Genomic DNA, 12,963 nt, shown 5'->3' on the forward strand with positions numbered 1-12,963 from the left:
TATCTTGATTTGCCTGTGCGAATATATGGTTTAGACACCAGGGTTCATTGACCGACAATAGACCAATATCTTACACTGGGACAATGTACTGATCTGTGTACATGGTCTCTACTTCCTCGTCGGCATCATTGTCTTCACGTGAAATTAATATATTATGTAAGTGATATTTGTGACATCGGCATGCCCTTTCTGCCTGCGTCAAACCCCGGGCTCTGTCTGCAGCCAACTCTCCACGTGACGCCAGTAAAGGTTCAAGTTATCAACATTTGACCCACTTGTGTGTTTTGTTTACCCGTTCGACTCTTTTGTATTACCCCGGTGTAGCGCCAGTTTGGATTTTGAATATAAAATGCAGAATTCACATTAACTAACTCGTACAGTCTTAGAGAATAGCTAACTCAGTATAAACATTTTCTAAATCATTTAGTCTGGGGGGAAATATTGCAGACGGCTGTGTGTGATTAAATTGATATTTCGTGCAGTTGTGCATCCCGTGCATCTCGTTATAACGAAGGGAGGTCTGTGACGACGACCATTTGCACGTTGTTTTGGGGGAGAGCACATGCTGAATTTCAAGCAGATCTTCATCACACCGAATACCTGACCGGTTATTTCCGGAGTACTCTTTCCACTAGCTGTTCGTCATGGAGAATGAAAACAGGAATGCCCAAAAGTAAGTGTCTTATAAGAACACAGTTGTTCTGTAAAGAGGGGCATCTCGAAAGAGGGTCTTGACCCGGGTTATTGTCAGTCCAACAAATTTCATTTGAGTCCCTTAAACTCCACGTTGTCTGTCATAATGCTTGCTTGTACATAATTAAGGATACATGCATGTATACTCATATGGGTGAGGTTAGTCCTGCACCACGACCGTGGAATATATTTATTTTATGAAAAAATAATCTAGAAATGCATACATGCACGCAGTCTAGGCTGCTCAAGCTAGCTCTGTTCAGCATAGGGAATTTTTTTTATTTTTAGAGTCAAAAAGGATATTGTGTAATTGTGTTAGTCTAGGGTGAGGTGAAAGTATGTTTCAATGTCACGTTCAAAAGTATTGCATTTATACAGCGACGTGAATGCACGTGTGTATGGCTGCTTATGCTTGTCCAAATACTGCAGATAGACTAACATTTAGTCTCTGAAATGAATATATATTACATGAAAAGACAGTTGTTAAATTATAGTTATAAAATATAACAGACAGGGGTCAAGAGATTTACTTTCAGATACTGCAGTAATCTAGACAAATATTATAGACTTGCATGGGCTGTTCTGGATATATTGTTTCAGGGTCTGTATGGCTGACTATAGTCCAGAATAACGCTTTATTGTGCATGCACACTGAGATACCATGGTGCAGTCTACCATGAATGCCCCACCCAGACAGAGATTACTGACCACGAGCCAACCAATCATTCTTTTAATCCCCTAATGCAGAGCGACATATCCATATCCCCATATGGGTACAATGTGGTGTCCCCCGCCGTGATATTGCTGGATTATTGCTCTCTTATATGTAGCTGCTTGTTTCTCTCGAAATTATACATTTTTTCGACACTGAGACTTATATGATAGATACATTTAATGCCCATAACTCGAGGAATATATAAGACTTATGAGTGAGTGAGTGAGTTGGGTTTAACGCCGCTTTTAACATTATTCCAGTTATATCACGGCGTGTCAGCTTAATGTGGGAGGAAAGCCCAAAGTGATGCAGGTCTCAGACGTTTACCACTTCGGTGAAACCCACGAGCACGGGTATGGTGCTGACAAACCTAGAAACATAATTGGGGCGAACCGGGATTCGAACCCACAATCATAGGTTTCTGGCGTGCCCAAGGGACGCAACTCTGCACAGCGAATCGCGGCGCCTTAGACGACTGGGCCACCCGTGCCCCCTAAGACTTATGTAAACTCCCTGCAAAAAAAGCGACCCGTGAAGATTCCGGGGTAGAATAGGTCTTCAGCAACCCATGCTTGCCGTAAAAGGCGACTAACGGGATCGGGTGGTCAGGCTCGCTGACTTGGTTTGATACATGTCATCGATCCCAATTGCGCGGATCGATGCTCATGATGTCAATCACTGGATTGTCTGGTCCAGACTCGATTATTTACAGACCGCCGTCATATAGCTGGAATATTGCTGAGTGCGGCGTTAAACAACAAACCAACCAACCAACCCTGCTAAAAGCCGTGTCCCGCCAAAGTGCCTACGATACATTATTAATGCTTCGACTTGAGTTGGAGTCTGTGTTCAAGTTTGGGAGTTGCGACAGTATGACCGTTAGAAAAGATTGTTGGTATAATATCGCACGTTCCTCCTCCCACAGTGGTATGCAGCTACCCAACCCGCACCTGGCACAAATGACCGATGACAACCTGTACCATTTCGGTATCTCTAGAACGTCACATGATCTACCTGCCTTATTTGGGGATGTCAAGGTGCGTAATATCACTTCTGGAAACACCACTGTGTTCTTGATCCGAGTTTGTCTTCAGTAACCCATGCTTTTCGAAAGAGTCGACTAATGGGATCGGGTGGTCAGGTTCGGTGACTTTCATGGTTGATACATGTCATTGTATCCCAAATGCGTAGATTGCGTAGTTGTTCCTGATGTCAATCACTGCATTGTCTGGTCCAGACTCGATTATTTACAGACCGCCGTCATATAGCTGGAATATTGCTGATTGCGGCGTTAAACAACCAACAAACTACTGTAAAAATTGGTTTAGATTCTAACACGTTCCTTCTCCCATAATTTTGAAGCCTTTGCAATTTGTCGTAAACATGTTTTGTTTCTAGATCTAATCATATATTGTATGTGTTTACATTCTAAACGCACAAGTGCATGGTCACTGATTAATTACGGACGGCGGGGTAATCTAGTAGATAAAACGTTCGCTCGTCACGCCAAACACCCGGGTTCGATTCTCCATATGGGTACAATGTGTGAAGACCATTTCTGCTGTGATAGTACATGCTGCAATATTGCGAAAAGCGGCGTAAAACCATACTCTTATTCACTAATTCATTTTGGAACATACAATGTGCGTTGATCTTTCAAGAGTATGAACCCTGACTACACTGGGTCAGGTGTTCCGACTCAGTAACTTGGATGAATGCCGTCGTACCCGACGTCGCTCATTATATTAATCACTTGCTTGTATGGCCGCAGTCGATACTGATAACGAGTTGAGTAGGGAACCGTGACGTTTCTCTATACATGGCAATACCGTGACTTCCATATTTCAGTTCGTATGTGTCGGGGGCTCTGCGCGTCGAATGGAAAACTTTGCCCATTACATAGGTAAGGAGTTGGGTGTTGTATCGGCGAATGAAAGACTCCCAAACCTGGCCGGTAACAGTGACAGATTTGTGCTGTACAAGGCTGGCCCCGTTCTCTCTGCAAATGTAAGTATTACATGTAAGGTATGTAACTAGCCATACATTTCCGCTTTCGGTTGTACACTTTGTGCATCGGTGAAATTGTTGGGCTTTGAACATTCTTTCGATGTTAATCTCATGAAAACCTGATTATTGAAAAGCTATAAAATACTAACGACAATTTTGTTTCCAGTTTCATTAAAGTCGTATCTTTTGATCTGATCCGAAACCTGTCTCCGTCAACTTTCTGTCAACTTTGAGCGAAAAGTGATCGCCAAATAACGAAAATTGGGTAGTTTTATGGTGAAGATGGCAGCTTTCTATAACGTCTTTCCTTTAGAACCTCCATCCCCGATTCAAATTCTGCTCGTTTACGTTCGTTTTCGAGATACAGAAATCACAAGTTCTGCTCCAGATACTTCCTTATCGTATCGAGAGTTGATAAACCTTCACGCTGATTAGAAAGATTGCCTGACGTGATCTTCAATGGGGGTGGGGTTCTGGGAGAGCTGTAACGAATCAGAGTAACATATCTGTTTTTAAAGAGATGTTTTGCGCCTTGCTCTGTTCGTAAATAATTTACTATGGGTGTGATCTGTGACAGTGTCGAAAATAAAAATAACCGCTTGTGTGTAAGAAAATGAGATAAGTGTTCACGAAAAATGGGTGCAGTCAGTGATACGTCACAGTACCATCACTCTTTGCAGCATGGTATCGGCGTGCCGTCCATGTCAGTGGCCCTGCACGAGCTACTCAAGATGCTTTTCTACGCTAGAAGTAGAGACGTCACCTTCATCCGCATCGGTACATGCGGCGGAATCGGCAAGTTTTTTTCACACGCCATGTGTTAAATTCTTCCCAAATTACCTGGTTTGCTTGATCCACAGGCTCGATTATTTACAGACCGCTATGATATTGCTGCAATACAGGTTGACAGGCTTTTAACAACTACGTTTTCTTACTACCTCATTCTTTTATAAATCTAAATTTGCGATTAGATTACATAAGTGCGACCCGTGCAGATCCAGGTTAGAATAGGTCTTAGGCAACCGATGCAAAGGAGACATGTGACTTGGTTTAGGAGGCATGTGACTTGGTTTATGCATGTCATCGTATTACATTTGCTGAGTACGGCGTTAAACAACAAACAAATGCATTCCTGGAGTCGTTCAAAAAATAACATTAAGCACAATGGTTACTCAAATATAGTTCTTGTTTATGAAGCTAGTCGGGGCATTAAGATCGCTTTGTGGGCATGGTAGGTTTAACCTGTTGTGCAGAGGTTTTGCAAATACAGTAAACTACGGTTATAACGAATACGCTTATAACGAACTAACGGATATAACTAAATAACTTTTTAGTCCCGACTATATGCTGTAGTTATGCTGTATATGTGTTTATAACGAATTACGGTTATAATGAACTAAAATTAGTAGTCCCTTTGAGTTCGTTATAACCGTAGTTTACTGTAATTGTCCATTTTGGTTCTTTAATTGACTCGTAAATTTTTCTTTAATGCGTCAGTGTGAAACATTTTGCCGTCCAGAACGTATAAAGATTCGGCAATGTATAGCTTTTTATTACAGAAACACATATGAACTTGACTAGTGGTTTGGGTTCAGTCATACCTGAATATGGTTTGTAGATGGTACTTGTGTTTCCACAGGAGTTCCCCCTGGCTCTGTGATAGTCAGTAATGCTGCAGTCAACGGGAAGATGGAGCCCGCCTTCGAAACAGTGAGTGCATACCATACTTGTGGTGGGTGATATGGTTTTACTCTGCTTTAAACAGAATTACAGTTACAACACTACGAGCAGAGACCATATATCGGTATATGGTCTCTGCTATATGTCAGCTAATATGGGACGAAAGCCTAATTTGGTGCTCATTGTGGCGTTTATGTCCTTGGTGAAACCCACGACAAAAGTATTGTACTGAGTGTACTGACATAACTGTCTGCCCGCCTGCCCGTGACTGGTAACTTTTCTGTCGGGCTGCAGGAAATTTTCCTCCACCTGCCCGACTGTCTGGTAGATAACTTTTAGCCAGCATACATAATCATTTTTATTATAACAGCTTGGAGATTCTCAAGTAATTGTTTGCATTATTTCAACTGAATCACGATGCGATTTGTCTCTTATTTATCACGATTTTTCAGTATTTATAACGTCTGAATGTCGGCAGGCAACTTTTATGGGTCACCTACGGTCTTGTTGGGTTTTTAAATTATTTCAAACACTGGACATAACTCGTAATATCCACTGGTGGCGCTACGATCGAGCGGATACATTTCAGTTAACTCCCTTGCCTCTGAAAGATGAATGGGTATCGGTTGGTTACAATGTGTGGACTGATCAGCTTTGCCCTGGATTTTGCAGCCTACACTGACACACATAGGACACCAGACGTTACAATGTTGAGATTCAGTTCGGTCAAGTTACTTTTGACACGTGGTGTCGTGCTTGATTTCACAAACCCTTTTTGAGACCAACTGTTTCATTATCATGATTGAACACAACACGTGATATTTCGGAAGTTTCACTGACAGACGAAAGTAATGGTCATTCCCTCGATATGACTGCACGTGGTATTAAAACACATCATTTTTCCTAGGTGGTGTTGGCCAAGGGTATCCACAGACCTATAATAGTGGACCAGGAACTGGCCAGCCAGATAAGTTCCTGTTCAAGAACCGAAGACCCTTTCAAGGTTATCTTGGGAAAGACGTACTGTACGGATGATTTCTTTGAAGGTCAGTGGCCATTTGCATTGTTGCCCAACCGAATTACCGTATTCGACGTAATAAGCGCCCCCGCTCTAATTAGCGCCCACGGCGATATTTGCTAATATATTGGCAAGTGAACAATCCCAATTAGCACCCCTTCCGATTGATCAATGTACAAAAGACTTATCTCTTCGTGTATAATACGCACTCGTGTGTTATATGCACCCTTAATTATGGGCAATTACATTCTTGAAAATATATCTGTCGTATATAAACAGTTCCGGTTGTCAGTATAATCCACGAAATTTAAATTTCAAATCTGTTTTTTTTCCCACCAAAATAATATTCTAATAAGAGACCCCTATTTCTAATTTTGAGAGCGCCCTGGGCGCTTATTACGTCTAATACGGTAATCGACGTTCACATGACAATAGTAGGCAACCCTCTCTTACGACAATGTATTGAATCCATTGTTAAATATGGTTCGGAAAAAAATAGAAGAATCCGAGAATATATATTTTGATTGTTTTACTGAATAGGTTGATCATGTATTTTCTTTCAGGTATTTTCTAAAGGTATTTATTTTTTTCTTCAAGCTACAGGTCGTCTCGTCTCGTGGTGTAACAGGAACACATTACCATAAAGGGTTCCTATTGAGCACCATGTATTAAACCAGCATTGCGTGTTTGTCTAATGTTACACTTCAATGTTTTCTGTCAATTATGTTTCTTTAAGAGTTTAGTTTTTTTAGCAAGAAACTTGTTCTCCCACTAGGTCAGGCGCGGACACATGGTGCTGTGTGTGACATCAGCGAGGAGGACGAGCTCCAGTTCGTGAAGCATCTCAACTCACAAGGCGTGAAGAACATCGAGATGGAGTCGGCGGGGTTCTTCGCTCTCTGCCATAAGGCTGGCGTGAAATGTAAGTCATGGTCTTGTAGTCAAATCAATTTCCATCGTTTGAATATCAATCATGGGCATCGATCAACGCAAATGGGATACGATAACATACATCATTCGCCTCTACGACAAGGGTAGTCACCTTTTACGGCCAGCATAGGTTGCTGAAGAGCTATTCTACCCCGGAATCTTCACGTGTTTTACCAATGGTATTCGTCGTGGCGACCCTCCTTGTCGTATGAGGCGACTTACGGGATCGGGTGGTCAGGCTGACTTGGTTGATGCATGTCATTGATCCCGATTGCGTGGATCGATGCTCATGATATTAATCACTGGATTGTCTGGTCCAGACACGATTAATTACAGACCGCCGTCATATAGCTGGAATATTGCTGAGTGCAGCATTAAACAACCAACCAACCAACCATTTGTAATAAAATGAAATGTGACTAGTGAGATGACCCAGTGGGATGATGTCATTTCTCTTGGTCCGTGTTACAAACATCGTGGTGTGTGTTTGACCTTCACGGTCTGTGTTACAAACAGCGTGGTGTGTGTTTGACCTTCACGGTCTGTGTTACAGACAGCGTGGTGTGTCTGTGACCTTCATGGTCTGTGTTACAGGCAGCGTGGTCTGTGTGTGTGACCTTTATTGTTTGTGTTACAGGCAGCGTGGTCTGTGTGTGACCTATATTGTTCGTGTTTCAGGCAGCGTGGTCTGTGTGTGTGACCTTTATTGTTTGTGTTACAGGCAGCGTGGTCTGTGTGTGACCTATATTGTTCGTGTTTCAGGCAGCGTGGTCTGTGTGTGTGACCTATATTGTTTGTGTTTCAGGCAGCGTGGTCTGTGTGTGACCTATATTGTTTGTGTTTCAGGCAGCGTGGTCTGTGTGTGACCTATATTGTTTGTGTTTCAGGCAGCGTGGTCTGTGTGTGACCTATATTGTTTGTGTTTCAGGCAGCGTGGTCTGTGTGTGACCTTTATTGTTTGTGTTACAGGCAGCGTGGTCTCTGTGTGTGACCTTTATTGTTCGTGTTTCAGGCAGCGTGGTCTGTGTGTGACCTATATTGTTTGTGTTTCAGGCAGCGTGGTCTGTGTGTGACCTTTATTGTTTGTGTTACAGGCAGCGTGGTCTCTGTGTGTGACCTTTATTGTTCGTGTTACAGGCAGCGTGGTCTGTGTGTGACCTATATTGTTTGTGTTACAGGCAGCGTGGTCTGTGTGTGACGTATATTGTTCGTGTTTCAGGCAGCGTGGTCTGTGTGTGACCTTTATTGTTCGTGTTTCAGGCAGCGTGGTCTCTGTGTGTGACCTTTATTGTTTGTGTTACAGGCAGCGTGGTGTGTGTGACCTTCATCGACAGACTGTCCACGGAGGACGTAACCGCGGACGCCGATGTGTTGAGTGAGTGGACTCAACGGCCTCAGGTTCTGGTAGCCCGGTTCATCAAGAAGCGGCTTGTAATTTCAGTGTAGTTTAAATGCTACAAAAGATGAGTCTGTCACGTGATGTTTTACTGCATCTATCATCAACTTCAACTTGCAGAATATAAAGTGATTATTGTAGAGCGACACCACGATATACTTTCAGGGATATCAACACAAAAACACGTTATCACTATTGCCACATACTTATATACAGGTCCGTTTCATCGCCCGCCACGGGGCACATTTGAATTTTGTTTGTTCATGAATAATATGGAAGTTAATGTTAACTATAAAAAAAAGTTCTATAAAGCCTTAAGAGGACATAGGCACCAGGGTAGCTTTAGATATAATTTAATGAAATCAAATGGACACGTCTTCACAATTGGAAAAGAACTTAATTTAAGCCAAAAGATGACAAAAATGTCACTTTCATGCATTTTTTGTCATTTTCCTAATTTGTGACACGTCCGACAACAAAAATAGAAATCTAAAAACATGCCGCAAGGGACGTTACAGAGAGAAAAAAATATTTACGGCATCAATTTTCGAACACAGTCTTGACAAGTATCTTAGATAAGCATGTAAACTTTCATTCATGTAACTTCAGTAGTTTCAGAGAAAACTTGTGCCTGTTTCATGCAGTTTGCACGAAGTTGAAAAGCATGGAGCAGGGGTCATAACTCTGTCAAAATTGAATTTAAGACACAAGTTTTTGAAGCCATTTAAGATCGTGACCAGTAAGATAACCAGTGTGTAAAATATCAGTTCTCTTACTTCTATAGTTTTTTAGAAAAGTTGTTCCCATTTAGAAACGGACGGGCAGACAAACTCCGCTCCTATATTCCCCGGGGGATAATTGGCACAAGCCCACTTGCCCAAGACAAAAAAGTTAACGATACCCAGAGAGCAATATAATTGCAAATATTATGGGGCTTTTATATTAACGAAACCATATGTTTTTTTATTATTGTCATGCTATTAGACGTCGTCATTCACTGAACAAATAATGTTAGGGTTACATGTTAAAATAAGGTCAGTTTGAGGCCCGTCGATATCACACTGGTGTATGTTATACTGAATGCTGTTACACTGAGGTATGTTACACTAAGGTGTGTTATACTAAGGTATGTTACACTGAGGTATGTTACACTGAGGAGTGTTATACTAAGGTATGTTACACTGAGGTGTGTTATACTAAGGGATGTTACACTGAGGTGTGTTATACTAAGGGATGTTACACTGAGATGTGTTACACTAAGGTATGTTACACTAAGGTATGTTACACTGAGGTGTGTTATACTAAGGTATGTTACACTCAGGTATGTTACACTGAGGTGTGTTATACTAGGGATGTTACACTGAGGTGTGTTATACTAAGGTATGTTACACTAAGGTATGTTACACTGAGGTGTGTTATACTAAGGGATGTTACACTGAGGTGTGTTATACTAAGGTGTGTTACACTAAGATATGTTACGCTGAGGTGTGTTATACTAAGGTGTGTTACACTGTGGTGTGTTATGCTAAGGTATGTTACACTGAGGTATGTTACACTGTGGTGTGTTATGCTAAGGTATGCTACACTGAGGTGTGTTATACTAAGGTATGTTACACTGTGGTGTGTTATACTTAGGTATGTTACACTAAGGTATGTTACACTGAGGTGTGTTATACTAAGGGATGTTACACTGTGGTGTGTTATGCTAAGGTATGTTACACTGAGGCATGTTACACTGAGGTGTGTTATGCTAAGGTATGTTACACTGAGGTGTGTTATACTAAGGTATGTTACACTGAGGTATGTTACACTGAGGTGTGTTATACTAAGGTATGTTACACTGAGGTGTGTTATACTAAGGTATGTTACACTGAGGTGTGTTATACAAAGATATGTTACACTGAGATGTGTTATACTAAGGTATGTTACACTGAGGTGTGTTATACAAAGATATGTTACACTAAGGTATGTTACACTGAGGTGTGTTATACTAAGGTATGTTACACTGAGGTGTGTTATACAAAGATATGTTACACTAAGGTATCTTACACTGAGGTGTGTTATACTAAGGTATGTTACACTGAGATGTGTTATGCTAAGGTATGTTACACTGAGGTGTGTTACACTGAGATGTGTTATACTAAGGTATGTTACACTGAGGTGTGTTATACTAAGGTATGTTACACTGAGGTGTGTTATACAAAGATATGTTACACTAAGGGATGTTACACTGAGGTGTGTTATACTAAGGTATGTTACACTGAGATGTGTTATGCTAAGGTATGTTACACTGAGGTGTGTTATACTAAGGTATGTTACGCTATGGTTTGTTACACTGTGGTGTTTTATGCTAAGGTATGTTACACTCAGGTGTGTTATACTAAGTTATGGTTTATCATCTGTCCTCAGATAGTTTGTTTTGTCTTCAATGTGATAATATGAACAAATATCACAGATAAAACTGATGGACACATAAAAAGCAGCTTCGTGAAAGGGAATAATTTTCCACGTTTCGTGTATTAACATAAGCTAGAAAAACGTCGTTCTGTGCCTCAATTCAAAATGCATTCATCCTTTTTCCTTATCACCATGACTGAAAGTCTCGCCAATGATGAAACCTGAATTTCTTCAAGAAGTTTAATTTCTATTTTTAATATGTCTTCCACAGCAGCCATATTGAAACAAATATGTTGCCATTACTCAGCCATTCTTATTCGAAATGTAATGAAATTTGGTGTATGTATAGTTTCGCCTTTCGCAATAGTTTCAATTGTGACGCTGATTATTACGTTTGCACTTTACGGTGCTCTTAACTTCTCACAAAATGCATATTTGGCCCAATATGAACTTTTACATGAATGTTCTTTCTAACGACACCATATCTTCTTCAAATTCATAAGGATTTTATTATTAGGTTATATCTGCAGAATATTTTCAGAATCAAATTTCACAAACCTGGGTTAAATGTCATTTTCTGTCGCTTCTCTTTCTGTCTATTATCATTGTTCCTGTTACTGTTGTCATAGAAACAACTTAATATATTAAACAATAAAGTTGACTCTAATATTTGGTCTTCTGTTTTGATGTTATCTTTATTCCTCGTGACTGCAACACAGCTTTACATTACATTACATTTGTACCCTACGGATCATCTGAAGTTTGATGCCGATTTATAATGCTAGCCCAGTGAGATACCATGCCGCAGTTTAACATGATTACCCCACTCAGACACAGTATACTGACTCCGAGCCGACCAGTCCTTGTTTTAGCCCCTAAACGCCGAGCGCCAGACAGGATAACAACAAGTACCATCTTTTAACGTCTTTTGATATGACGCGGTCGGGCACCGAACCTCCGACCTACCCCTCTACTGGCGGACGCTCTACCGCTAGACCACGGAGGCGGACTGACTAAAATGAGGATCAGGTGGTCTGGCTTTGTGACTTCATAATAAACGAGTCTGGGCAAGACAATCCAGTGATTGAATCATGAGCATCGATCTACGCAATAGGACATGCGCCAACCAAGTCGGCGAGCCTAACCACCCGATCCATTTGGTCGCCTCTTACGACAAGCATGCACTGGGCGCAAGTAAAGAATCACCCTATTCCAGCTTTCAAGTATCAGACCCGTGAAGATTCGGGGTAGAATAGGTCTTCAGCAACCCATTCTTGCCGTAAAAGGCAACTCTTCTTGTCGTATGAGGCGACTAATGGGATCGGGTGGTCAGACTCACTGACTTGGTTGATGCATGTCATCGTATTCCAATTGTGTGGTTCGATGCTCATGATGTCAATCAGTGGAATGTCTGGTCCAGACTCAATTATTTACAGACCGCCGTCATAGCTGGAATATTGCTGAGTGCGGCGTTAAACAACAAACAAACAAGTCCAGTTTGTCATTCTATGCTCAACACAGTCTGTGGTGTATGTTCCGACCCAACACCACTAAAATTAATACCATAATGGACACGGGATATAAATCGGAATTGACATTTTGTCCAGATTACGTGAGGTTTTTAGTTTTGTTAAAAGTCGATTTTATATTTGGTGTTTGTTTTTATCATACAAATTTCCAAAGCAGGTATATACCAACAGGAAAACTGAAAATATGTCCTATTTTTGTCAACTATCTGCACACCCGCTATGAACACACTATATCCATTGCCTTGATATTGCTTCTGGGGGGCACGGGTGGCCCAGTCGTCTAAGGCGCCGCGATTCGCTGTGCAGAGTTGCGTCCCTTGGGCACGCCAGAAACCTATGAGTGTGGGTTCGAATCATGGTTCGCCCCAATTATGTTTCTAGGTTTGTCAGCACCATACCCGTGCTCGTGGGTTTCACCGAAGTATTAAACGTCAGAGACCTGCATCACTTCGGGCTTTCCTCCCACATTAAGCTGACACGCCGCGATATAACTGGAATACTTTTAAAAGCGGCGATAAACCCAACCCACTCACTCTCTCACTGATATTGCTTCTGTGTCAGGCACTGGCATGTGTCCATTACCAATCTCCTGAAGCAC

At 41.5% G+C, this 12,963-nt stretch overlaps 1 protein-coding gene across 6 annotated transcripts; it reads left to right on the plus strand.

The window, feature by feature from the left end:
- Nucleotides 1-461: 461 nt before the first annotated feature.
- LOC124135849 (uridine phosphorylase 1-like) lies at nt 462-11,505 on the plus strand. Of its 6 annotated transcripts, none has more exons than XR_007218132.1 (9): nt 462-673; nt 2,334-2,445; nt 3,257-3,415; nt 4,096-4,210; nt 5,055-5,125; nt 6,003-6,141; nt 6,889-7,035; nt 8,347-9,969; nt 10,405-11,505. XR_007218132.1 is itself a non-coding variant. In XM_046501472.2 (8 exons), exons 1-8 carry the CDS (start codon nt 645-647, stop codon nt 8,487-8,489), a joined length of 915 nt encoding a protein of 304 aa, XP_046357428.2. In that variant the 5' UTR covers nt 462-644; the 3' UTR covers nt 8,490-11,505. The 6 variants fall into 6 exon arrangements, 4 of the variants coding, with proteins under 4 accessions (XP_046357428.2, XP_048238408.1, XP_048238409.1 ...); XR_007218131.1 differs by having other exon boundaries at nt 8,347-9,535; nt 9,716-11,505; XM_046501472.2 differs by having other exon boundaries at nt 8,347-11,505.
- Nucleotides 11,506-12,963: the final 1,458 nt, after the last annotated feature.

The sequence above is a fragment of the Haliotis rufescens genome, unplaced genomic scaffold (assembly GCF_023055435.1).
Source record: "Haliotis rufescens isolate VD_foot unplaced genomic scaffold, xgHalRufe1.0.p SCAF_4, whole genome shotgun sequence".
Taxonomy (NCBI): domain Eukaryota; kingdom Metazoa; phylum Mollusca; class Gastropoda; order Lepetellida; family Haliotidae; genus Haliotis; species Haliotis rufescens.